This window comes from Platichthys flesus, chromosome 5, assembly GCF_949316205.1.
Source record: "Platichthys flesus chromosome 5, fPlaFle2.1, whole genome shotgun sequence".
Classification (NCBI taxonomy): Eukaryota; Metazoa; Chordata; class Actinopteri; order Pleuronectiformes; family Pleuronectidae; genus Platichthys; species Platichthys flesus.
Genome location: NC_084949.1, coordinates 5,666,419 through 5,693,878, shown reverse-complemented (window position 1 = coordinate 5,693,878; position 27,460 = coordinate 5,666,419). Strand labels below are relative to the sequence as shown.

Here is a 27,460-nt window from a genome sequence, read left to right as displayed (position 1 = left end):
AACTCAAAGGAGCTTGAACAGTTTTTACTTAGAAAAGTATGCAATGTTTACATTACAGAAAGACAAATACATGTGTGTCAATAAGCAAAGATTCCAGGACACTACGGTGTAAAACAATAAAAAGTAGGCTTAAATCACAAATCTTAAACTGTGCAATACACTTCTTTATATTACCTTGTGAAATAGAGCAATAACCAGCAGTAAACAAGATTCTCTACAATTGTACATGAGGCAGCAAAGCTTACTCGGTACAAGTAAGTTTTTTATGATCAAACTGTTAACCTGGGACCTTAAGAGCCAGTATTCAGAGTGGTATTAACATCCGTCCTAAAGTGGTCACAGGAGACACAGTCAGAAAATATTTTAATGTCAGGTTTGAAGAGAAAAACTTAACGCTGTCAACATGCAAGCACACAGCCGGTGCCTTTTCATCGTATTTTTAAGCTACTCTGTGTCCATTAGTTGATTTGTTTGTGGCCACCTGCATCATCTCCAACGAGGTCTGAGTGATCATATCCCAGAACACTTTGGGTGCTTTCACAAATGAACTTAGCGTTGGTCACGTACGATCTGAACACTCATGACAGACGTTAATACCAGGTCTACGATCTAAACAAGGTCTAAGATTGAGGAGAATTTAGGAGTGTGTAGGACAACCTACTGTGACCTTCCACCATCAAACTGTATTAGGCTCTCTTTAAAAGACAGTATTTGTCTGTTCTGGGCTACTGCAGAAACAGCAATAGTATGGTTGATAACAGATATGGATATGAAAGGCTCATGAGGTGAAAAAAACTGTATATTAAGTTTCAGGTGAATCTATACTAATAAAAAACATCACCATGAATTTATTTTCCATTCCTGCCGACAGATCCTCCTAAATCCTTCACAAGGGTTGTTTCATTTACTGAAACAATTGTTAAATTCCTTTTTAATAGAAGTGAGCTAATAGTCAGTCTTTGGAGAACACAAAACAAATGCAATAGTTTAGACACATGGTGGAAGTTTTACATAATACAACCACAGAGTTTGACAGTCTACACATGTATTGTCAGTTATACGCCATATGTTTCTTGGAAATTGGCATTAAGGATAAAAAAAAAATAAAAATGTCTTTCAATCTACTGTATTTAAACAAGGTAAGGCACTAGATACTACAGAGTTCATACTACACAGAAGAAGTTTAACTGCGAGTCAGTCGTACAGTAATTCAATCTATACTCGCTAAATAAAGTGACAGATTTTCTGCATCTATAAGTTATCTTTCTCTCTCCTTTATCCTTTATTTTCAAAAACTTCGGAATGCAGCTTTAAAAGTAGTCGTGGTTATATGATTTTTTTAAAGTCATACATATTACAGAACGATTTGTGGGTATCCGCAGTTTTTTTATCGCTAAAAAGGCAATTTTTATCATGAACACACTGAAATCTGAGGCACAGTATAACCTCCCTTTTTGGCAAATTAGAGCGTTCATAAAAAGGTATTTGGTCACCTGATCATTGCTGTTCAGAGCTTGAACTGGTGACTCTGGCCTTTGCAAGACTGTGATAAACTTGACTGAATCATTTGGACTGAAAGAAATGAATGGCTGGCATACCTGACTGTCACTAACCTACTTCCCAGACGGTAGAAAGGAGGGGATGGGATGTATCGGCTGTATTTTTATACATAAGTATAGCTTGCTCATGCTAGTTTTTCCAGGATTATCACCCATAGCTTTCATTTGGGATTTTGGTTTATAGTAGTAATCCAGTTTAAATCTGGATAAGTTAAGTGTGTTTTTGTGTTCATAGAACCTTTTCAGTCCTGATGTTCTTGTCATCATTCCTAACTGACGTTTTCTCAGCATCACAGGTGGACATGTGGTTGTGGTGCAGGAAGAGGATTGAATCCAAACTTTCCGGTGGAATGTTGGATCTCTTTCTGTACATGGTTCCCACCCCTTCCCGCAAAAAGTCCAGTGCGGCGTTGCCTGCCACGGCGGGGGCAGCCAGGTAGGCCCGTGCCACTGTTGCCAACAGTGGAAACTGAACGGCCTTCGTCCTCCACCACTGCAGAGGCTCCAATCCCAGCGAGGCCCCCTTACCGGCCCTGAACACAGACATTTCCATGTCTACAGATTCCTCAGCTGAGCTCTGCTTGCTCTGGGGGGTTGAGCAGAACAGGTCTCCCAGCAGGAACTCCATACCGGAGAGCGCACTCTGGGAGGCCGGGTCCACTGTCTCGTTCTCATTGGCCTCTACAACGTCGCTCTCGTCGTCATCGTCGGCCTCTCTGAAGTTGATTGGGCGGGAGTCTTTGAGGCGTTTGCTCCTCCGCCGGTAGTCGCTATCCGACGCTGGAGACCCGGGGGAGGAGCTTCTCTTGCTCTGGCTCTTAAGATGGCTCCTCCTCCTTTCCTCCTTCGCAATCTTGACGGCCTCTTTCTTCAACCAATCGAATGTGGCCGTCTGCTCCTAGAAAATATTCACCACAGAAATTTAGTGTTCCAGGACATACTGGTTATGGCCACAGACAAATCAATGCATGGACACTCGGAGAAATACAAAGATAAGTCGGATTCATTATGAAGATGCAGCAGGTCAAAGACATCAGCTGAGTGGGTGAGAGTTAGTGGGATCAGAAAGGTTATTGCAATTTATCCTGATGGGAACCAAATGAATCACATTTCATGGCAAATATGATAATAGTTGTCAAGTCATTTTATTAATTACTGATGCAGGTGAAGCCAGTTTACTTCATCCTAAGGACCTCCTATGTCAGCACATTTCTTGGCGAACAAATCAATCGTTGCCACCCTGGTTGAAATTTTCCAGTGATACCAGGCCCCAGCTATTCACTAACCAGTCCCCTTCATTTTAACTTTATGGCTCACCTTTTCCTCCATGAAGCCCAGCCCATGGAACTGTGGGTCGAGGGAACACGCCACGCACAGAGCCCTGTTGACCACAGGGTTGTCGTAGCAGCTCGACAAGTTTCGCCTCATCATCCTCTTCACTTCCTTTAAGATGGATGACGAATCTCCCGGCCGTGAGACGAGGTGGCGGGAGAGCAGGCCGATGAGAATGGGTTTGATGAGGGAAAGACGAGGGAAGGCCTCCTTGGCGAGGGTCCGACAGGCCACGTCCAGGGGTCTGAGCACCAAACACAGATCCTCCAGGACATTCCAATCAGAACGCACTGTGACGTTTGCTGAGGCCGTGTTGGAGGTGGAGTTGGCGTGGCAGCCGCCAGATGAACTGGCTTCTGAAGCAGTGTCTTCTTTGGACAAGCCCTGCATTTTCATCTCTTTTATTACATCACAGACGAGGCTCTTATGTTTGATGAGCATGCTCAGTAGAGGGTAGAGCTTATTCCACGCTGGCTGACAATGAGCCCACGACTTCAGCTCGGCCTGTTCCTGTCTCGTCAGCGTCTCCAGCAGACTCTGGACATGATGCTGATATGAGCCTCTGTTTAAAGCAGGTGGCAGGAACATTGTTGATACAATACCCTGAAACTGGCCGAGGGTCTTGGAGATGACATGATGTGACATTAATTCCTCGATGCAGTCCTGCACGATGCTGAAGAAACATGGAATAGATGCAAGCCCCTGACTGGATTGGCTGCACTCGGAGCCATGTGGTTCCTCGGATGACACAGATTCGTCCCTTTCAAGAAATGTTGTTGAGTTTGGGTGAGGGACGCTTACTGCCGCCTCTCCACCTTTCTTCCCCTTTATTGTCCCCAGCCCCATTTTATTCCTTCCTTCCCCTCCCAGCAGCACCAGATTAGGCTGAAAGATCCCCCACTCCTGTGCCATCACTTTGACTTGGGTCTCCACTGCTTGAAGGGTGTAGTCTTTCACCTCACACTCCTTCAGTCTTTGGGTTGCCAGGGCCAGATTCTTAGAGACAAAACTGGCGTCTATGCAGTGTGCCCAGACGGTGAGGTACCTCTCGGGTTTGCCCTGCCAGTTGTGCGACCAAATGTCCACACTTACAGTGACAAAGTGATGAACTCCCCTCTGATTGCCAGGAGGTCGGCCACGTTTCCTGGGCTCGCACTCGATGGGAGCGGTGTAGTCAGATATCTCCTCGCTCTCCCCACCTACTGTTTTCCTCATCAGCAGCTGGGACAGCCTCGCTTTGCCCTTGCTGTGGTGTTCTCTCAGGAGGTACTCCAGCTGACAAGGTGACGGCAGATCCTTGCATGAGGGCAGGAGGGTGAGGATCAGCTGTTTGAAGCCCTCCCCTTCCACCAGAGCCGGGGACTGGAGATCCATGATGAGGAAGTTGGTTATGGCATGGGTCACTTGAGCAGACAAAACATGGGGGAATGTGTTGACCAGGCCGTTGGTACCTATCAGTGAGTGAGGGTGGTGATGTCCTGTTGAAAGAAACAGAAAAAAAATCTTAAATCTGCAAATAATCTTCCACAGTTTGATAAAACATTTCACCAAAGCCAATATCCTTTTATTTTTGTATATGTTGTTATATTAGAGCTTATTATTTAACTATTAAATTAATTTAAAGCTGTTCCAATACCATTTCCCTTCCCAATAACTGGACTTTGCCTATTGCCGAGAACCGATCTGATGCTTGGGAGTTTGCTGTTTCGGTTCTTCCTTCTTTCCCTACACTTTGGTGAACTCCTTGTTCTCTTTCTGGTGATGGTTCTTCAAAAGCTTTGAGATTTCTACGAGCGCCATCCCTCGAAAGTGACCGTAAACTACCAGAAATTACTTCTTCTCTGCTGTTAAAAAACATCATTGTCCCATTGCTGCGATTGGTCAATGTGTCCACCGTATTTGTTTGTGAAAGACTAGAAAGTAAAATAATACAAGTAAATGAAGGAGTTACAGCTTCTCTAGATAAAAACAATAGTGGCGTTTGCATTTCAAGTAATTTGGGTTTGTGATCTGTGTGGAGAAGATCCACAGAAAATGTCTCCAGTTACTAACAATTCCGATACTTCAGCTATAATCACTGCTGAGCGTTCAAGAGAGTGTCTCAAAACTAAACTGAGACACTCAGTTATCCAAGTGGATAAGATGCATGAGCAATCAGAAAAAGCTGAACAGTAAATTGTTATTCAGTTCCTTCCTGGTTCAAATTTAACCAACGGTATCATCATGGTTGTTGTTACAGTTTCTACAAACATTGGCCTTGTGCTCAGTTTTACTTTATCCTCCAAATTAGATAATTTGGCTCAACTCTTAGTTTGAAAATTTTGTTGTGACAGTGGTTCTCAGAATTCAGCATTTATTCAGGTTTTCCCAAAATGATCGAGAATTCTACAGAAATGAGTGACCAGAATTTTCCGTTAACCTTGCTACGTTGATGCTGCGTCTCCTCAACAATGTGCACACAATTTTTGTTACCCGTTATCAGAAGAGCCCGCTCCTTGTTGCAGTCACGTGTTCTGATGTGGTGCTTGCTGGTCAGGTGGTTTTGGAGTTCGGCAGCTCCTCCGGCGCAGCTCACGTGGTCCCAACACAGCTTACACACCACGATGCTCCGGTCCAGGGGCCGACCGGTTGGGTCCGGCTCGAAACCGAAAAAGTACCACGGGCTGTGTTGCGTGACGTTTGGGCTACTCAGCAGTTTTTCTGTTCCAGGCATAAAATCATACTTTTCCATCAGCTGGGAGCTGGGGAGCGGGAAGGACATGATGGAAGTAGAGGGGAAGGCGGAGCCAGACAGCCCCCCTGGATCAATAGCCGAGTCTGCATTTGACACTGTCGTCACGTCACTGATGACAGGCATGGGGCTCTGTGATTGGCTGTGATCTGACCAAAGGGAAGAGCTGCACGACTCCGGGAGGGTGACCAACTGGATGTCTTGCAGGAGACGCAGAGCTGTTTCCTTTTCTCCGATTTCACATTTTACACTGTCGCCTGTATGACCCCATGAAAAAACAAATGAACAGGATATTGAGAGGATATTCATCAGGTTTTGTATAAAACATACAATCAAAATCTACTGTCAGCTCAAAAATGTATGTGAAAGTGACAAAACAATTTGGTTCAGCTAGTCTGTATCTATGACATGATAGAAAGCCAGTGAGACAGAACTCACCCATCCCGAGGCCCAGCAGGGTGGCATAATCCTTCCCAATCCACACTCTGAGCTGTGCTCCCTCTGTGATGGGCTGGGAAACCTTGTAGTAGATGTGGCGGTAAAACTGGAAGACAAATAGATTGTGCTCCTCCTCATTGCTCGTATATGTAACATACCTACAACACAGAGAAAATAAAAACAGTGTCTGTGTGAGAGCACAACTCTGGCAAATCAAGTAGCACAAGTAACTTGAATAACTTTATTACAATAAAACTGTGGCAACCCGCCTCACTCCAATTTATCCCGACACAACTTAATTTTACACTTCTATTGATTTGCCGGCTGTGGCTCAGTAGGTAGCGCAGGTTGTCCGCTAACCAGATGATTGTTGGTAAGATCCCTGTCTCCCCTATTCCGCATGTTGAGGGGTCCTTGAGCAAGATACTGAACCTCTGATGCTGTCCCGGCAGTGTGTAAATGATGTGTGATGCTTTCCGTGTCATGCAGCCTCAAAATAAATGTTGTTGCTATACTAAAGTAGCTTAATAGGTTTAAAAGTTGTCTATACATTTCTTTTACCGACAGAGGCCAGTGGAAGGTTCTCATCTGTATGCGCCTGATTATCATGTTACTCTGAGTACTGTGGCAGCCCCAACAAATACACAAACACACATCCAAGCACACACACTATGTCTAACTTATCCAGGAGATGCGATGTTGCCAGAAACTTTTTGACAACTACAATAAAGTCATCTAATAAGACAGGCAGTAAAGACTATTTAAATGTATGCCTCTGATTTAACTTGTATTCCTTTTTGTTACTAGGTAACCTAAATGCCCTAAATTAATTTACTTCGGACAAATATTTCATGCAATTTAACCAATCAAAATGTTGAATTTTCTAACAAGAAAACCTGTTAGTTGTTTACTTTCAGAGCCATATTTCTTCCTCTACTTGGTGAATTTTTATCATTGCTATTTAACATGGCAATGTATCTTTTTTTATCAGATTACACAGCGGAACAATCAGTGGACAATTGATTGAACACTCAATCAACTCAATTACTAAATGAATCAATAGCTGCAGCCCTACTTTAAAGAAAGTTCAAATGACTGTTAAACAGATATACAACAACAAAAAAGTCAAAACATGAAAAAAACTACCCACCTCATCCAATTGGATTTATTTTCATCAGAAGCGTCAATGTAGATGAATGAAGCATCATCTCTGATCTGGAGATAAACGCCAACTTTACTCGAACAGTTTTACCGGTAATTTATCGACACAAACTACAAAGTACATGATGGTTTTAGATCTGACTGAAGCTCAAAACTTGATTTTAAATTGCCTCTTGATGTCGACTCGCATACTTACAGCCCAGGAGTATTTTAGGCTGTTCGGCATTTGACCCCTGCACATTTCTCCTATGTAGGGCCCAAACATGACGCCTTGCTGGAGGTGACACTTGGCGTACACTTTCACCTCTCCCATCGGCTCCTCGCCAGAAGATCCAGGACCAGACATGAGAGACCCATCCTCCCCACACAGGCCCAGGCAGGAAGGCAGGGACAGCACTGCTCGTGAGGGGCCGCCATGGAGCCAGGGCTCCCCAGGTGGCAGCACTGCATCCGGGACGTAGTTCTGATTGGAAGCGTTCTGCAGAAATGGAACATCCTCAAAGTATTCTTCATGGTTGAGATCGAAACCTAGAACATAACACAATAATTTATTCAATACAGAAATGAGGTGGAATATAGTTACTCTATGGAGCGTGTTCTAATTTTTAAAACTAAAATAACTGGCCTGTGGTCCTACACCTCTCTCAACTGACAGAAATTTGAAGAGATTTCCAAAAGGCAGACTGGATAGCAGTTCACAGACCACGTTGTCCACTCTGTTAAAACCTGACAACCTCCTCTAGCTCCAGATCCCTGGTTGCTTCATAATGACGCCTGTATTTTGCAGCTGAGGTTTGCTCTGATTGAGTAACTATTTAATAACAGCTTGGAGTCTGGATGTTTGTGCCCGATCATTGTCAGGGATTTGTTACTCACCTTTAATTAATATTGTGTATGACTTATATAATGCCTGATCAAAGATTTATTCCACAGATGGTCTGACAGCCTCTGCAGGAATAGCCTCGATTAGAGCTCTTATGTTGTGTATTGGGAGTTGCCTTCCTGTCTCTGGTGTTGTGAGAAGGTGAACCTTGAGAGGCTGCACTCTCTGAAGTGCAGCTTATTTGGGTAATCGATTAGTCTATCGACAATTTTTTCCATTAAGTGACTAATCTAACGATTATTTCCCATAGCAAGTTAAAATAATGACTCAAAATGTTGGAATTTGAACTTCAAATGTATTTCAGTAACAAGTTGTGTAGACATGTAAACATTATAAATAAACAAAATTGTAATAAAAATTAAAGTGCAAATTTGCTTTTAAAAGAAGAGAGAAGTGCAAATAAAGTTTTAAAAAGTAACTCAAAATAGCAATCAAGATCACGATTCGGCTTGTAGGGATCTCAAATCTTGCCACAGCCTGCTCAAGCCATGCAGCAATGTTGGCTCCAGTGTGTCTCTCTTCAAGTGGCATTGTTGTGAAGCAGAAGCTAGTGAGCTCCCAGTCATCACTTATAAAGTGACATTTGATGCCAAGATATGCCTCTGTTGCTACACTGGTCCAAGCATCAGTTGTGAGGACAATCTTGTTCTAAGTTGCTTTCAGACTATCTTTAACTCTGACAAGTGTAGCTTCATACTTTTGCTCCAAGAGCTTTGTAAAATGAGTTCTGGAAGGTAAGGTGTAACCTGGATGGAATGTGTTGACCATCTGCTTAAAGCCCTCATCCTCAACCATTGATAGAGGTTTCATGTCAGGGGTGCATGAGCCTCTCTTCAGGACAAACTCGTCCACACGCTTTTGCTTAGTACTAAATGAGAAAGGGGAAAAAACACAAAGCTTTAATAATCACGTTGTAGGCTATATTATCATAGTTTTGTATTATGCTAGAGCAGATCTCTCGTAATTGTGTTGACATGAAATTATTTTTGTAATTTTTAAGAAAAAAAAAATATCAAAGCACTACACTACCATTTGCAATGGTAGTGAATAAATAAATGAGGAGTAAACTCAATCGCGTGGATATAGCCATAGTGGAATAGAATGGACACATCTCCATTCTGTAACAGAACCTCCACCTCTGCACCGGTGAAGTTAGGTCCATGTTTAGTGGACCGTGTGATATGAGCAGACTGAACTGCATTACCCAGAATGCACTAGGCATACGGGCTGTAGACATGATGGTTACATGTGGATTCTGTGTATTCTGCACACGTCTTTATGCTTGCATTCCCTTATAAGAAGCTGGCGGGGCGTTTATATGCTTATTCAGCAGTACGAGAAAATGTACAGCGCAGCTCAGATCACTTTGGTGGTTTAAGAACACATTTCCAGCTGTTCATGAATCCGACTTTGAATATTCCCGGAATTTTGCAACCCAATTCAGAACAAACGAAAAGACAGGCTACTCTGATAATTGACCGATTTACTACACTGCACTTAACATAACTGAACTTGCGTTAGCAAGCATCCTCCATGAGACGTTCTGTTTTCCAACATATAAGCGTAAACCTTGCGATAAGATAACAAGGCTAACGTTACCTAGGAAGTTAACTTAAACTTACCTGGCAGAATGAGACGACGTGGTGGCTCCAGGATGCTTCCGTTTCAAATGTTCATGCATTGCCGTGGTGCTGCTATGAAATGCTAGTTCCTTTTTGCATATGCTGCATTGTACTTTTTTGTCTGGTTTGATGGTGAAATATTCCCAGACCTTTGAAGCTCTCGTTCTAATCTGTTTCGGTTCTCCAACTCTCTTTTCCGCCATATTTCCAATCGTTGTTCTTCTCTGCCATGGTACATCTAGACAATGGAATCGATACTGCCCCCAGCGCTTCCTGTATTGCATTGCAATGCCGAATGAAAATTGCCGAATTAAAATTACCGGTAGGGCTTAATCAATTCATAGTATATGACGCGTCGATGATAAAAATCCATGTCGACTATTTTTCACAATCGACATCGTCGATTTTGTCGACTATTCGTTGCAGCTCTATGTTCATAACATTGTTCTGTTCTCACACGTAGTGTGTGTGTGTGCACGAGTGTGTGCACATACAGGAACACACCTTTCCACCTGCTCCCTACATAACATGCAACTTTCTGAATCACAAACCAAATGCATTCTGTCACTTCAGACGAGATGCATGGGGGAATTGCAAAGGCCGTCAGTGTTGTGAGGCTAAAAGTTGATATAATCAGGGGCTATAGAAAGCCATCCCTAAGAGCAGCCACGCCACATGGCCGCCTTGTGTGTGAACTCACCTGGAGACTCGGACAAGGCTCCGGGGGTGTTGGGGGTAGAGGTGTCGAAGAAATCCGCCCGGTGTCTTCTCTTCAGGTGACTTCTGAGGTTGGTGGTGTTTCCACCTTTCGCCAGCACTATTTTTCTGCACAAGCGACACACGGCCTCTCCGGAGTTCAGCGGCTGCCCCTTCTCATCCGCCTTCAAACCGAAGTACAGCCACACGATGGACTTACTCCTGGGTTTACTGATGAGATCCATGCCTCTGCGTGTAACTGCTCATCAGTGATGGAGGCAGTCAGCGCTCACTTGGCGGTAGTTGGAGAAAAAACACGTCAAAACAACAGCGGCATGTATTGTAGTGCGTGTCTACTCGAAGTGTTAGGGTACCGGTGCTGGGAGCGGTCAAAAAGGACGAAAGGCCTTTTCCATCAATTATTTATTTATCAAAGCCGAAAATAAAAAATAAGTGCGAATTATGTGAAGTTTAATTAACCTAATTAAAGTTATTCAAATGAATAACTTTTGTACTATACTATGGTTTGTACTATTTTAAAAGCGACATTGAGAGTTACAATAACATAAAAAAAATGTATTAACCCTAACCCTCTTGTAACTATAAATATTATAACTTCCACTCCTATTTTACTATTATTATTATTATTATTATTATTATTATTACAAATACTGTCATCACTATAATTATTTTTTCACAAATTTTAAGTGAAATTTAACTTTAATTACATTTTCAACAAAAACACACCTGACACACACACTCTAAAACGTGTATATATATATATGTATATTTATATAGTTTTTAAATAAATTTTTACTTGTTTTTCTTGTGTTCCATGTTTACAATTTATTACTTTACTTGTGTTTTTATCCTCACCCTTCCCCTCATTGCTGTAACACAAATTTCCCCATTGGTCAACTAATACGGATTATTTAACGCATTATAAACACATTTCTTGATATTGCACTGAAAAGTCCTTTGTAGGTGACTTGAATATCAGTTCCTTTTCAAGATGACTCAGACTATGTCCTTCCTGTCAATTTTATGATACAACTTTCAAAAGGTTTAAAGTAAAAAATTGGCTGAATTGACAGTATGAATCATCCAAGTATGAATCATCCCACAGGGTTGTGTGCTCTCTCCTCTCCTCTTCTCCCTCTACACGAACAACTGCACCTCCAGCCATCCCTCTGTAAAACTTCTGAAGTTTGCTGACAACACAACCCTTATTGGATTAATTTCCAATGAGGACGAGGCCGCCTACAGAGAGGAAGTAAACAGCCTGGCTTTCTGGTGCATCCAGAACCACCTGGAGCTCAACGCTTTAAAAACTGTAGAGATGGTAGCAGATTAAAGGAGGAGCCCAGCTCAAACTGCCCCTCTCACCATGTGCAACTCCCCAGTAAAACAGTTGTGTCTTTCAGATTCCTGGGGACAATCATTGCACAGGACCTGAGATGGGCGGAGAACATCATCTCCATCATCAAGAAGGCCCAGCAGAGGATGTTCTTCCTGCGGCAACTGAGGAAATTCAGCATGCCGCGGAAAGTGATGGTTTACTTCTACACAGCCATCATTGAGTCCATCCTCACCTCATCCATCACCGTCTTGTTCGCTGCCTCCACTGCCAAGGACAAGGGCAGACTGCAGCGGATCATCCGGTCAGCTGAGAAGGTCATCGGCTGTGACCTGCCGGCTCTCATAGATCTGTTCCACTCCAGGACCAGTAAGAGAGCAGGCAAGATCATCGCTGATCCTTCCCATCCCGCTCACTACCTGTTCCAGAGACTCCCGTCCGGAACAAGGTTCAGGGCCATCAGGACTAAAACCTTGCTTCACCTGAACAGTTTTTTCCCCATGGCAGTGGGGCTCACAAACAAGCCCCCTGCATCAAACTGACTCCGCATCACACTGACTCTGCTGAAATTAATGCTCAATGCAAAGTCAATGCAAAAAGGTCTAGCAGTGCTAGAGCCAATGATACTGTTGTGCAGTCTGATGTTTGTGGTTACAATGGATTCACTGCTGCTGTCTATAGACTGAACTAGATAACCCTGAAAAACAAATACTGAAAGAATAGAGCTGACAATAGCAGGCCTCTGCCCTTTGTATTTGCTGACTCTTTTTGTCTTCTCTTGCTGTTTATCATTGTATATCCACACTATTCAAAACGCACAAGGTACAGGGGAAACTAAAACCGTGTATTGACGACGACCTTGATATAATTTTATTATAAGTTAACTGTAATATGAGTTGTAAGTGTGTGCTTTGCTTATATTTTGCATTTGCACAGGATATATTTATAGGTAAAGTCAAAGAGTCAACTTCAATCACCAAAACTAAGGGTGAGAGGAACAAAAAAATAAGAGGTTCTTGAAACCCAAGAATAAAAAGTCAAGGAAACATGTCCTCACCCAAAGGACACTTTGATATAGTGAGTAGTAATAGATGATGCTGAGAGAAGTAATATATTATGCTAATAGTCAATAAAGATAATGCTGACTGCATGGAATCAGACCAACAGACACTGTGTCATCGCCACTTTGTCTTTTGAGAAACAATATGTTGACTTTTTGTTACTGATAAAATAAGAAGCTCCTCATATTTCTGTGGTCAACAATTGCGTATTTAGATTACATTTATTTTTCATGAAGCCCGGTAACATTCATAAACACTTGCAGGTGATAACAGCCTATATTAATGAATGTAACACTGAGATATTTATCATAGAAATGTTCTTTATTATCCTAATACAGGGGCAGGGAGGCAACAAAAGCATCAAACAACATCAGACCATTCCCAGACCAGAGGCTCAATAGTTTCACATGTGAGCCTTTCTTGTCCATAGTGTCGCTTGACTTGTAACAGATGCGTAACAGTGACTGTGACAATTGTGGCATAAGTTTGTAAACAAATGTAACAATTGTGTAAATTGCTAAGAGTTTTTATTTTCAAAATATTGTGGAGGTAGCCATGCTTTGGGCCTGAACAACAAATTTAAATGGTTGATGGTCATATATCTTTCTATAGCCCCTGATTATAATATTATACTAAACTACTCTGAACTACTTTTTCACACCAGGTCCTTTTTGGCCCCTCCGAGCATCCGTACTGTAACACAACGAATAGACATGCATTAAATGTTGGTTTTCACAACACCACTTGTTTCTCTATAAGAAAATCACGCCGATGGTTTCTATGCAGTGTTTTAAATTGGTGCCACTTTAACACGTGATATAAAATAAGCTTCGTATTCAGTATGTCATTAAGGATGTAACATGACGTCCACACATCATGGCTTCCATAAAGCAGACAGGATGCCCGTGTTGTTATTGTATGGTTCACTTTCTCCACGGCTCTGGCTCTGAGGTTTAGGACAAAATATAAAAACCAAACAACAATCCAACGAACATCCGGAATCCACCTAAGATCTGGCAACAGCGCTGGTGTGAGCTCTGCCAGCCACAGTGAGTTGTTACGCCAGGTCCGCCTGCCTCCGGCTCTCAGTGCCGGGGAAGTGACGGTGATTCCTACACTTCTGCTCGGCCATTGCTCCACTCTAAAGGTAAGCACCACGAACATTAATGTTGTAGTTAAGTTCTCGACCTGTATAGCGCGAAGTTTACCAGGACATTTGACAGGGACATGCTAACTTGTAGGACTGTGTTCGCTTACTCTTCAGACTCTGTGGTCACAGTGTCATGTCTGTTTCCTACACGTCGGTTTTAGTTTCTAGCTGGTAGCGCGGTTTCGCGGTTAGCTCACGCGGTTAGCCGCTGCTAACAACATCATGTCCTCGTGGACTCGCCGTAGCTTCTCTCTTCTTCTACGCCCAGCTGAGGCAGCTGTTGTCAAGGCGACCGCACTCACAAGGTACGTAGCGGAAACAGAAATTTAAAGCAGCTACGCCTTCAGCTAGAATTCAAACAGAGACCTGAAATAATAACACTTGCGTCAAAAACCATGGCGTCTTGCTGGGTGCCGGACTTCCCCGCCGTCATGGCTGCCCTCGAACACTTAAAGGAGCTGGACAACGTGCTGAAAGAGGAGGGAGTCCCATTCGCACCTGAGGCGAGCCTCCATCTGGCAGAGCTGAAGGCTGCTGTCACCGACCTGGAGTCAGACCGACGTGCTGCCCACGAACATTTAGAAGTGGAAACCATAGAAAACAGCAAACTACGACTCCAAATAAACAACATACGTGATCGAGTGAGCCAGGAAATCAAGGCGGACGTGGCAGCAACCCGAGCATCCAAAGCTGAGGAGATGGAGCTGCTGCACAAGGAGCTCAACACAGTGTCTCGGCTGCGAGAAGCTACTGAGAAGAGGCAGGCAGTCCTCCTGAGCCAAAATGAAGCTTTGAACCCTCACAGAGAACGAGAGAAGGCCCAGCATGAAGAGGTCGTCGCTGTTCTGAATGATCAAATCTCCCTAAAGTACAGCTTGCAAATGCAACTCGACCAGACACTGGGGCGGATAGAGGAGCTGAAGATCTTCATTGCTGCTGTCAAACAGGACAAAATGTCACTGGAGCAAAACATGGTGCTGGAGAGAGAAGCCTTCGCTGTGAAAAAACACAGCCTGTCCGGTGACGAGAATCAGATGGACGAGAAAATCAAGCAGCAGGAACAAGTGATCAGGAGGAGCAGAAGCGAGCTGGGGAGAGTAAACGATGAGAAACAAGAGAGCCGTGGCCGTCTGGAACAGCTCATGACCGATTCAGCCAAGATAGAGGGCAACCTACAAAGACTGACAGAATCTCGGTGCCAGTTTGAGAAACAGCTGGTCGCTGAGACTCAAAGGCGTCAAGACCTGAGGCGACAGAGAGAATCTCTGAAGAAGGAGTTGTGTGACTCAGGAGAAGCGTTCAGCCTTGCCATTCAGAATCTAAGAGAGAGAATCACTGCAGTGGAGAGCAAAATAGAGGAGGTTCAAACATCAAAGTTTCTCATTCAGGACCAACTTGCCAATATCCATGCGATATTCAAGCAGCAGCATGATGAAGAGAGCAACGTGCGGGCAGAGCACTCCTGTGCATCACAGCAGCTGGAGCGGTCCGGGCTGCAGCTGGAGGAACGCGTTGCCTCCGTAGTCAAACACAACAAGGAGATCAGAGAGATGGACAAGCAGATCAGAGAACTTCTGAAGGCTGACACAATCAACAAGTGCATGTTCGAGAGGAATCGGGAGGAGCTGTGCGGTAACGTGGATACAGAGAGGAATAACATCCACCACCTCGAGGAGGAGAGGAACGGGCTGAGGAGACTTCTGGAGCAGGCTAAAAGGGAGCAGGAGGAACACATGGCGAAAATAAACTCTGGCATCACCAGCACTAGGAGGCGCCACGAGGAGCTGCGCCAAGAGGAGGCCGCGCTCCAGCAGCGCCAGCCCAAGAGCTCAAATGCCGACGTGCTAATGAACCATGTGACCCAGTGTGCAGCGGAATACAGACAAATAGAGATCCGACTCCATCAAGAGATTGAGCAGTGCACCGCAGAGAATGAGGGCATCACACAGAGCACTGAGGAGAAGCAGAGGGTGGTGAAGGAGAAAGAGGAGATGCTGAAGGAGGTGGGGGCAAGGTGGAATGAGGAGCAAAGCCGCCACCAGATGCTGAAAACGCTGACCTCCGAGCTGAGGCATAGGAGGGCTGAGTTGGAGCTGTCCGTCCAGGATTTGAAGAAGAAAACCATCTCTCTGCTTCAGCCCAAAGAGGAGATGAAGGCAGAGCTGGAGGAAACGCGAGCACGTCACATGGATGTGCTGTCCAGACAGGCCTCAGAGCTGAGAGCTGTGGAACTGAGCATCTATGACACCAGTGTGAAACTGGAGCAGGTCAGAGTGGAGAACAGCAGGCTGCATCTCTGCATCAGACAGATGACGGAGGACGTCAACAGGGTCAGGGAGAACAAAGACAGATACTGGCAGGAGGTTCACAAGTTCAACCGGGACAAGCAGGCCTTGTTTGACACGTTACAGGAAGCATGGAGGGAAGATATAGTGGTAACGGAGGACTGTCAGAGGAGTGATGGTGTCCTGCTGGTGTGTATGAACACTCTGCTGAACCATCTGAAGACTAGGAGACAGCAGCTTGGACATGTCAACACACTCCTACACCAGAAAATGCTAGAATTCAGCAAGAGACTGGGAGATAAAACAGATTGAATTGACGCAATTTCTGTCACAAATACTGTTGAGGGTTCACATGAATTCAGATCCCCTTTAAAATAAAGTAAAAACTTATGAAAGATCAGAGCAACAAGAACATAAGGACATCTGTTAAATGAATTGTTAAACAGTGCACTGCAGGTGCTCTGAACCTGGGCTGTTGGGTTGTTTGCTTGGCCTGTTTCCCGTGAAACTTTTAAGTCACCTGTAGTATGGAGACACAGGAAGTAAAGACCATCTGCAGGACTCAGTCCATAGAGGCGTGAAGCTGTCCAGATTTGGCGAGGCTTGGTACACAGAACCCTGAACTGGAGGAGCGGTTGTCTTTGCCGTTGTTGTGAAAGTGATCAACAACGTAACATTCATACAGTCTTGGTGATCATTGCTACAGAGCGCTGGTCCTGGGTCCTTCACAATACATGGCAAGTGTGACGCTGCTAAGACAATTGCTTCTCTCTCAAGATAAGCCAACCACTTACAGATTTTGGGATGTGTCAGCAGTATGCTCGTACGGCAAACATACACAGAGCAGCAAAGTGGCTTTGTTGTTTTAACAGCTGGAGCCATCAATACCATATTCAGTTTATTTTATAATGGCAAATTACTTTTTCTCTTTTGGCATTTTGCCCTCATTGATACGGTTTAAGGAGAGTACAGGGGGGTAGGCACAGTGTGCAGCAGGGGTTCAAGCTTCAAACATTCAACATTGTGGTTCAGGATTTAACTATTTGGCCACTAAGATGGGTCTGTAGTGGAATTACAAACATTTTATATATTGAATTGTTCAATTTCTGGATTTTCCCTAAAGACTTGTCGCAGTACAAAAATCCCAGGTTAATTTATATAATTAATGATGAGTGACTCCCTTTCAAGATGCTTCTGTTTCTCAGTCCTTAGGCCTTAAGTAAAATGCATTAAAATACCATGTGCTAGGTCTTAAATATCTTTTCTAAGAAAAATGTTTTATTGACATGCATTATCTGTAATGTCTGTATTGTAGCTCTTCCTCAACAATACAAATATGAACATAAATAAAACCACAGACCCACGTGGAACTGATAACTGATCGTCTACAAACACTCAGGTCAGTACTGATCTCAGTGCACTCAATCCTGAACGGAGGCCTTAAGTCAAATATTTGTGTTGTGGATTCTATCATGACAAATCCAGCATTGCTGTCAAAGACAGATACAGCACCTCTTATAGATCTGTAGAGCAATGAATTACTGGTTTGTCTTCATATATAGGTATATGTGATTTTAATTACAATTCTTTATTGCAATTGTCGTAGGACAGAGTTATACAATTATCTTTCTATAAGTTTAATCCCTAAACATCTGCAGATGGGCCCAGGCCAAATGTCACCTAGAGTGACGTGCAACCATGAGAATCAATACATCTATACATGAAAGGCTCCTTCTCCGATAAGAGCAAAAGGTATCCAATCAGCTATCCTTGATGTCTGATGAGAGTGATCAGACATCCTGTCTCCATCTCTGTCCCAGACGCCTTGTCTTCGTTTACAAGACAATGACCTGTGGACCCATCTGCTCAGACGCCTTGAGTGACCTCCTGCAGTGAACCATTTGCACAGAGACACTAGGCTCCCGTTCTTGTGCGAACACATTTGTTCATTCATTCTTACATATATATTTGTTCTTTTATTAAACATGCCCAAATACAGAAATTCCTATTACAATTCCCCCTTCGAGAAATGTATATCTCAACATTATTTGATTAACGACAAAACCACAATCTCAAACATGAAATACAATTCCATAGCTCAACAACACAATTGAAAATCTGAATCTGTTTCAACAAACTTCATCTTGTTAAGAAATTAAAAAGGTATTACTCACAATCCACATGGCATTTTTTCTTGTGCTAATATTGTGATATCTCTTTTCAGACTTCAGACTGTGAGAAGTGGGGTGATGAAATATTCTGTTCCTGCGCTGCTCCGACCAGCAGGTGGCAGAAGGGAACAGGATTCGTTTTACGTCAGTGACCTTGCCCTGCAGTTACAGGGTCAAACCACCACCCACGTTGCTCAGAACAAAAACACTCAGAGACACACACACGCAGAGTTACACTCCCTGCTTCTGTCTCACACGCTTTCACGGTCACGTTAAGGCAGATAAAGAAGAACTGAAAAACAAGGAATCAGCAGAAGGAGTGTAGCCAAAGGGAGACCACCCGTTTGTTCCTGTAAACAAGGTAAGACTTCAGATACACAGGAGGTAAACTTTGCTCTGAACTCCTTTGTGCCCTGCCACCCGGATGCTGGAGTATCTGTTGCTTTGTAGTTTGGTATATTTTTACTAATTTAATCTACACTGTTATTTGCACTTGTACTGTATTCAACATGAATGATCCGTAGTGAGTGCTCGGCTTTTAGTTAAAACAAGTCATGTAGGGATGGTTTATAGTCAAGTCTTAACATCCATGATGCATTTATTAGACACAAAGACACAATATCTCTGAATAAGGACCTCACTGGTTCAACAAAGATCATATTTAACAGAAAAAACTACCAAAGAATTTGATATTCAGAATTTTAATGATGCGATTCTGCTAACTTAGCTTTCACAGAGAGAAGGGTTTTGAGTACGATCGTCAGTCAATTCAGCAGAAATACTTTAAAACCAGACAGTCTAAACGCAGCACTGATGAGCTGCCTTTTGGGAGTCACGACAATCAGTCTTTAGACATGATTATAGATATAGAATTATACTCAATAGAGCTCCCACAATGTTTCGAAAGTGTAATAGAAATTCCTAAATCTGTCCCTTTGTCTAGATCTGTGCCATAATGTATTTCTGTACTCTCAGATTGTCCAGATCTGATATAAAGAACACATCAAGAGTGCAATATGTGTCACAATAGATTGCATGTAACCATAGTGAGTCACATGTCTTACAATTTCTCCTTGCAAACTGATGCCACTTTACTTGTGCTAAACTAAATAAAATAAAGAGGTTGCAACTTGTGAACTTTCTGAACCTCTGTAATGTCAACGTAGTAAAACCACATATGTGTGTATGTGACATTCCTGTCTGTTTATCTAAGCAAGTGGCCATGTTGATATAAACAGCACCTTTATACCACAGGTTGTGTTGAAACAGAGTTTGCAGTGCAGGAGCTTCTGTGTTAAAGGTCAGAGAGTAAGGCGCAATTCAACACCACAAACTACACCCAACGTACCCGACATTCACATTAACATCTGCAACGGTTCACACATGTTGCAATGATGGTGTCATTTTGAGAGGGGTGTGTTTTTAAATAAGGCTTGTTTACAGCTCAAATCACTGCTAAGTCATATACGTAAATATGACAAACTTATTCTTGCTATATTTATTTTTGTGTTACCTACCCATGCTGATAGTGTTATTCTAGGTCTGACAGTGTTGGTCTGGGACTTTTTGATTCAAAAAGGGAAACATTGTTCAGATATTGATTTGTGTTTTATACAGATTACATTATTGTTATACAGAAGTAGTGCTTTCTCAGTTTACAGGCAACCAAAATGATGAAAACAGCCTTCAGCCTCACACACACACACACACACACTATAATATAATGAGGCAGCTGCCTCAATATGGAAATGTCAGTAGATTAGATTAGATTCAACTTTATTGTCATTGCACAGTACAAGTACTTATACAACGAAATGCAGTTTAGCGTCTAACCAGAAGTGCAAGAAAAGGAGTTAAAGTGCAGAGTATTGTGCATATTTGAAATGTAAATAAATAAGCTATGTACAGTAGCGAATATAGGCCACCAAAGGATACAGTGACACGTCTGAATCTGACCTATTCTTTCTCTCTCCAATACACACACATATAGAGATGTGTCTCCATGACTTCAGGGGACATTACATTGACTGAAGGATTTATTGTTGTCATTATGGGCCCTCTGTCCCATAATGAAAACAATTTCCTATATATAGTCCCCACAACATTAGTAATACCTGGGCCACACACATAGTTCATAGAAGCTCTTGCTCTAGATTCATGCACCGGTCCCGAGCTTCTCCAAAGGATGAGCTACGCTGCAACTCCAGGAGGCAGCACGTACACATACAAACAACAGTGAATGCTCATTCAGTCGGTGTAGACATCATTTGCTCATGATTCTTGTGAAGATTACATCTAGAGGCTGTCATTGTTTTTTTTTTGTCAAAAACTGCTGATCCCATTTCCTTGAAATTTTGTCTACTGATGGGCTGTGACCCAAAGAGGAATCCACATTTCTTAGATCCAGATAAATGGGCAGATTAAAATGTGTTTACCCTTTTTACCATGGCGAGATAGGGGATTAGCCTTGGTGGAGGTATGTGCTCTCTGAGCGCCCGTCTAGTTTACAATGGCACTGTGTGTGTGTGCGCTGACAAAACAAAGCAACACAGTGGAAAATCAAAACATCTGCTCTGGCTCTATTGAGTTGGATTAAGGAATCTAGAGAGTGGAGTAATGTGACTCTGCTGGTAAAACATCACATCTGTTTTATCACTAAAATACATTAGAGAGAGGAACTTGTTTCCATTCTTAGGGCCACAGGTGAATGTTTCACAGAGCTTTTATTAAAACGAGTTTAAGCCATCAATGCTCTTTGTTGATACTTTTTGGAGGCGTTTATTTACAAGGAGTTTTCTAGACTTGATGACCACTCAGAATGTTTTTCAGTATGGGGGGGAGTGTAAAGTAACAGTAAACACTGATGTAACAGTAATGATGAGATTTAAACAGTGTCGTTAAAACTGAGGAAGTTAGTATTGCATGTCATATCCACAAGGCACCTTTGTGCAGTGACACAATCATTGTGCAAATGTGTGTACAAGTGCTACTATCCTTTGACGTAACACCTGACATGTTTGTATGTATGAACTTGAATTTGCTCTACATTCAGACTTAAGTAAAGGTGTATCAACCTCCGGATAAGTCGGAATAATGAGTCATGGTTCTCAATTCAGTTTTATATAGCGCCAAATCACCAATACATTATCTCAAGACACTTCACATGTTAAGGTTGAGACCGTATACGGTTATAGAGAAACTCAGCAGTCCCCACTTTGAGCAAATAGATCAGTATCCGTGGAGAGAAAACACTCCTTCTGGACAGGAATCCATCAGTAATAAAGTGTGTGTGTGTGTGTGTGCGCGAGAGAGATCGTGTGTGTGTGAGAGCAGTGGTTTGGATTGCGCAGTGTATCCCACTCTGCCTCACCAGCATGTAATACTCCATATGGCTTGATGACGTCTATGCTGCCTAATCTCTCCCCCTCTCTCTCTCTTTTCCCATCTCTCTCTCCTCCCTGAGGTTTTATGGGCGGCAGTGAGCAATGATGCGTCCGATTTCTGTGTTTACTCAGAGACAACACACTGTCACTGTCTCGTGTTGAGCTCAGGCAGGAAGCTGTCATCAGCGGACAGTAACATAGATTATCAATCAGGTGGAAGGTATTGTTAAATAGAACGCTTTAGGGACCTTTTAGTGAAGAGCAGAGAAGACGTAGCTGTGGACATCGATGGAGACTATTGGTAAGAGGCAGCTGTTCCTTCTTTCTCTGTAGATGAGGGCGCGTTTGGAGGTACAGTATGTGTTGTACATGACTGGTGTCATTGTAAGGGAGGGGGCTGACGTGACAGCAGGGTATTGTATATGTGATGATGACGCTGTGGAACTGAGGGTGGCACGCATTTTAATCAACATAAAGCCACAAACTAACTTTCTTATCATACATAGAAAGCACGGGCCGGGGACGAGCGGTAGCTACTGTCCTGAAGCCTCTAACACACAGAACAGGATCATACACTTGGTCAAACACTACATGGTCAATCCTTTTAAAGTCACATGGTGCAGAGGAGAAGGTAGTCACTATCTTACAATTTAGATGAGGTCAGTGTCAGTTTGGTGCACATGAACACGCACTACAGTTATTTTTTTGAAGGTTTGAAGTAGTGTTGCATTAGTCGATCTTTTGGAAAAATGCCAACTAGGGCTGGCTGGAATTTAGAAAATGTACAAACTTTAAGGAGATGGGTTTTGTAGTTTCCTCGTTGCAAGTGAGAACACTGTGTGTTATTTGAACAGCTTGATTACTGTTGTTACTGTTATCATCTGTTGTCATCTCAAAGCTGACGCCTCTTGACAAAACAACCAGTCAATATGACCCACTTTGGTTTGATCTGCTGTAGTTCCAAGACCCAACAAACTCTCGAAGGCGTCAACTAGAGGAACAGATGGCATCTCTGTGGGTGTGAGAGAGAGAGAGAGAGTGCACGTGAGGGAGGGTACATTCTTGTATCATGGTGTGACCCCTTCAGACCTATAATTGAAAAGTGAGACTTGCCTCCCTTAGGTGCTGCTCTAATGAAAACACTGCGATGATTCATGCCACTTAAAGCCGCTGTAATCCATATATTCAGCATAACAATGGATCCAATGACAGTGTGTAATGTGAAAGAAGTTGTTAGTAGAGATGGAGCCACAGAATGTATCCAAACTCCGTATTAAGCCTTTACAGAAAAAAAAATCTGTACCTTAGATGAACACCATGTAGGTAGTTGCGGTTGTGGATTAAGGGGCGGATCCATAATTAGAGTTTTACTTCCTTTAACCACGCTTTATGACAAATATATCATTGAGGTTATCAGACCACTTCCCTTTTTTGATTCCTACGATAATAATAACTATGTATATAGCACAAACAGCCGTTACAAAGTGCTTCACACAGAGAACAAATAAAGACATCAAACACTATACAATTATGTGTAGATTCATTGTTTATACGTTTATGAGGTGATGATTAGTTGCTGCTGTGTTTATAGCCTGTTCACACGTAACCAAAAGAACCATTTTGTCAGCTCTGTGACTGGAGTGGAAGGAGACATAACGGGTCAATGTCAGGCCTGTGATGAGTCGCTGGCTGGGACTGTTGATAATCAGATCTTCTGCATAAGAGGCTGCATTCGTGTTTTAGTTCAGCTGCGAAGACCTCCCGTGAAACCAGTGAACAGTCATAGCTCTTGCTCCAGATGACAGATGAGACGGTTTTGTAGGATTTGTAAAACATCACCAGCTGCTATTCAGATGTACTCATTTCATTTAAAGATGTTTGTTGGACTTTCTTCTTTAGATCCTCATATGCTTAATGAGTTTCTTCTCCTCGTCTGCAGTGTGTCCGATGGGTGGAGGAGCCACCCGGCTGTACAGCGCTCTGACTCACGCCATCAGCAGCAGCTCTCCTCTCCCCCTCCCTCCTTCCCCGCTGGACCCCCAACAGCCTGCGAACACAAACCTGGATCCAGACTTCTGCCAGGTGCCCCCCCCCCCCCCCCCCCCCCGCTTCTCTCCCGTACACGGTGTAGTTTACAGAGAGATGAAATCAATATGAGTTAACATGCCCCTCCTGTCTGTTTGCAGGAGCAGAGGGGGTCCCCTGTCTGTCCCCCGGATCCAGTGGAGCTGCTCCGACAGTGTGAGGAGGCCCTCAGGGACCGACCACCTCGCCTCCACAGGAAGTTCGTTTACCTCAATGAGGGTAGCAGCGCCCCCAGCAGCCCCATTCGGGTGATGCAGTGGAACATACTGGCACAAGGTACATGGATTTTACATCACATCACACTGGACTGTAATTTCTGATATATTACGTTGTTTTTTTCTAATTGGATTCAAAAAGGATGATTTTGAATGTGACAGAGTTACTGTGATTAAAGTGTATCAGTCCTTCTCATACATGGTAATTTAACATATTGTTGGAGATATCAGGATGGTTTTTTTCCCCCCCCTCCTTTGCTCCATTCATTGTTAAGCAAGTTAAACCTGCAATAATTACTATGAGTTATATATAAGTGGTTGCTCATAGGTTTCAGTTTTTCACTAATTTTCCAGTCTCAGGCTACTGAACACTTTCTACACAGCTTCAAAAAGCAAAGCTAGTGAGTTGAACAGAACTTAGCATTAGTAGCTAATTGTAACCACATGCTCACTTCAATGTGCCCCCTGCAGACTAACGTCAAGCTAGCAGGAGGAGAAAACTGAACAACTGGCAAAGTCAAACAAATTTAATCCATATTATTTCTCTCAGAGCAACACAGATGAAAGATCACAGTGGATATTGATTTTACAGGTGGCAGTAAATACAACTCCAAATAACTCCTACACATGCTCTGTGTCTGCTTGTGTGTGAATAAACTGCTAGCTGACATGTCAGACACATCAAGAGTGAGGAAAACTACCAACAAAAAGTCCAATTGATCTCTCAGGACAGATGTTCATCACCAGGTGTGAACAGGGCCTAGGAAGCATGGTTGTGTCAAACTACAAACTGAAATCAGACCTCTCTCTTTTCATCCCGTCCTTCAGCTCTGGGTGAAGGACTCGACAGTTTTGTCCAGTGTCCCCTGGAGGCTCTCAGCTGGTCCCGCAGGAAGTACCTCATCCTAGAGGAGATCCTCACCTACCGACCTCATATCCTGTGTCTGCAGGAAGTCGACCACTACTACGACACCTTCCAGCCGGTTCTGGCCAGCCTGGGTTACAGCAGCAGCTTCTGCCCCAAACCATGGTCGCCCTGTTTGGATGTAGAGGGCAACAACGGGCCGGATGGCTGCGCGCTGTTCTATGACCTGTCGCGATTCGAGCTGCTGGACAGCATGAACATACGCCTCTCTGCCCTGAGGATTCCAACCAATCAGGTGGGTTGAAGTCCACTTTCTCCTTGTAATAAGCTTCTCATAAGGCACCTCTAACGCACTGCTGGTCTGCCACAGGTTGCAGTAGTGACGATGCTACGCTGTCGGAGCACGGCGAGATGCGTGTGCGTGGCAGTGACCCACCTGAAGGCCCGTGTGGGCTGGGAGTGGCTGCGCAGCGCTCAGGGCTCCGACCTCCTGCGACAGCTCCAGAACCTGGTCCAGAAACACGCCGGCGGTCCCACGGGTGACCTCAGCGCCGACATTCCTCTGCTCATATGCGGCGACTTCAACGCGGTCCCAACTGAGGAGGTATACAGACGTTTTATCACATCACCTCTCAGTTTGGACTCTGCCTATAAGAAACTCAGCAAAGACGGGTTGTCGGAGCCAGAGTACACGACGTGGAAGATCCGGCCGACAGGGGAATGTTGTACCACTCTGGACTACATCTGGTACAGTCGGGACGCACTGAGAGTGGACGCTGTGTTGGACATGCCCACTGAGGAACAGATTGGACCAAACAGGCTTCCATCCTTTAGCTATCCTTCTGACCATCTCTCTCTGGTTTGTGACTTCAGCTTTAAGGAGGGAGAGTGAAGTGTTGAATCTGCTCATGAGAAGGGACGACGAGTCAATATTGGCTCTTGGTTGGTTTCCCCTCCACGAGCAGGCGCGGACAAGGCGCCACGTGTTAGCGAAACGATGAATGATGACAGGAGGCCGAGTGGAAAGCGGAGAAGTCTGAGATTGTAATGGCAGTGCAGTTGTCCATTATCACGCTGCAGTGATGCTGCAGTGATCTCCCTAAACTCTGATACTGTGTTTTCCACAGCAGCTCACTCAGTCACAGTGAAACTAATGAGTAGGAGTTTTTTCTTTTGTTCAAATAAAATGTTTTAAAAGTGTTTCATTACTATGTGCTACAGATCTGATGAGAATAAAGTATTTCTGCTGTGGTTCTGATGACTGTTTATTATTTCATAGTTAACAGACTATAAACTCTGATTGGTTTGATAATTATTTTGGTGGTTAAAGTATTAAAGTGTTGATTCACCAAAGTGGCTGGAGAATACCGTTCCACCCCTAGGGGTCTTAGAAAATGTGTATTGAAATTATATATACATTTTTCTATTATATAATTTAAATACAAAATCTATGTATAAAATTAAACAGCAAAGTGTCTTTCTGGAAAAAAACAAATCCAGGTTCATGTTTTCGCTGAATTACTGAAGCACAAACAGTAAAGAACGTGTCCTGATAAAAAATGTACGTTTTTTTTTATTTGGGGGAACTGGTCCTTTAAAGGTGCCTTACTCCTTCATTGTTAAGTGTCTATTATGAGCAAATGCCTGGCAGGACTGTCAACATCATCATGCTGCTGTCGAAAAACATAATTAAGTGAAATCTTCAACATGTTAAGCTGCTGTGACCCATATGAAACAATCCGACTCATGTGTAAATATTAATTTGTTGCCTTTACTGCAGATGACCCCGTGTTACAGTATTAAGTGAGCGTGCAGATGGTGATCAGGTGTATTAGACTGCAGACAGACAGCAGTAAGATCTTTCTTCCCCTCCACAGTCAGATCACCACATGAGGTTCCTGTTTTCATTTACTCTCTGTGGAGACGTCCCACTGTGTAGCATCTGGAATTCACAGACTTCATTCAACCGAGGGGACACAGTGAGGAAATAGGTTTTTCCTGTTGGCCTATTTCTTACCATGACATTGGAACAGCTGCTTCTCATCCACTTGTGGTATTTCCTTGACCCGGCCTGACTACATTGATTTCAATTGACACATTTGTGTTGCTAAAGTTTAACCATGAAACCTGGAAGACTCGGTCTGGGAAGAAGCCACAAGGTTTTGGTCTGGATCCTGAACATTGGGTGGATCCAGGATTGGTTTTACCTCAACATTTTCCTTTATGGCTCAGAATAATTCATGGCTCAGGCATTTTTAGGGGACTGGTATTTATGAGTGTGAGAACCAAGTGTTTTTTGTGCAGATGCCCCAAAAATCTGGATGTAGTGACGGTTGGGCCTTGGTGAGGTCCTCGTTTCAGAGCTGAATTTGATCAGACAACTGTTGAATCTGTAAGAACTCATTCATCTTCTATCTGATCTCAAACTGGAAGGTAAAGCGTGGAAAGTAACTACAGAACCAGTTT

General features: G+C 43.5%; 3 protein-coding genes across 5 annotated transcripts; 2 read left to right on the top strand and 1 right to left on the bottom strand.

Annotated features, from left to right (window-relative positions):
• Nucleotides 1-9: 9 nt before the first annotated feature.
• LOC133953356 (uncharacterized) lies at nt 10-10,779 on the bottom strand. Of its 2 annotated transcripts, none has more exons than XM_062387246.1 (7): nt 10,427-10,779; nt 7,418-7,749; nt 7,211-7,275; nt 6,061-6,218; nt 5,364-5,879; nt 2,877-4,369; nt 10-2,457 (listed from the first exon to the last, which is right to left on the bottom strand). In XM_062387246.1, the coding sequence occupies exons 1-7, from the start codon at nt 10,665-10,667 to the stop codon at nt 1,789-1,791; spliced, it is 3,474 nt and encodes a 1,157-aa protein (XP_062243230.1). In that variant the 5' UTR covers nt 10,668-10,779; the 3' UTR covers nt 10-1,788. The 2 variants fall into 2 exon arrangements, with proteins under 2 accessions (XP_062243230.1, XP_062243231.1); XM_062387247.1 differs by lacking the exon at nt 10,427-10,779 and adding an exon at nt 9,727-10,406 and having other exon boundaries at nt 7,418-8,972.
• Nucleotides 10,780-13,699: 2,920 nt separating this feature from the next.
• noctb (nocturnin b) lies at nt 13,700-26,245 on the top strand. 2 transcript variants are annotated; one of them, XM_062387245.1, is made up of 6 exons: nt 13,700-13,987; nt 18,500-18,807; nt 23,769-23,911; nt 24,016-24,190; nt 24,958-25,289; nt 25,365-26,245. In XM_062387245.1, the coding sequence occupies exons 3-6, from the start codon at nt 23,777-23,779 to the stop codon at nt 25,884-25,886; spliced, it is 1,164 nt and encodes a 387-aa protein (XP_062243229.1). In that variant the 5' UTR covers nt 13,700-13,987; nt 18,500-18,807; nt 23,769-23,776; the 3' UTR covers nt 25,887-26,245. The 2 variants fall into 2 exon arrangements, with proteins under 2 accessions (XP_062243229.1, XP_062243228.1); XM_062387244.1 differs by lacking the exons at nt 13,700-13,987; nt 18,500-18,807 and adding an exon at nt 21,982-22,130.
• Nucleotides 14,171-18,207, top strand: LOC133953353 (golgin subfamily A member 6-like protein 26). The gene has a single exon (XM_062387235.1). It carries the CDS (start codon nt 14,386-14,388, stop codon nt 16,585-16,587), a length of 2,202 nt encoding a protein of 733 aa, XP_062243219.1. The 5' UTR covers nt 14,171-14,385; the 3' UTR covers nt 16,588-18,207.
• Nucleotides 26,246-27,460: the final 1,215 nt, after the last annotated feature.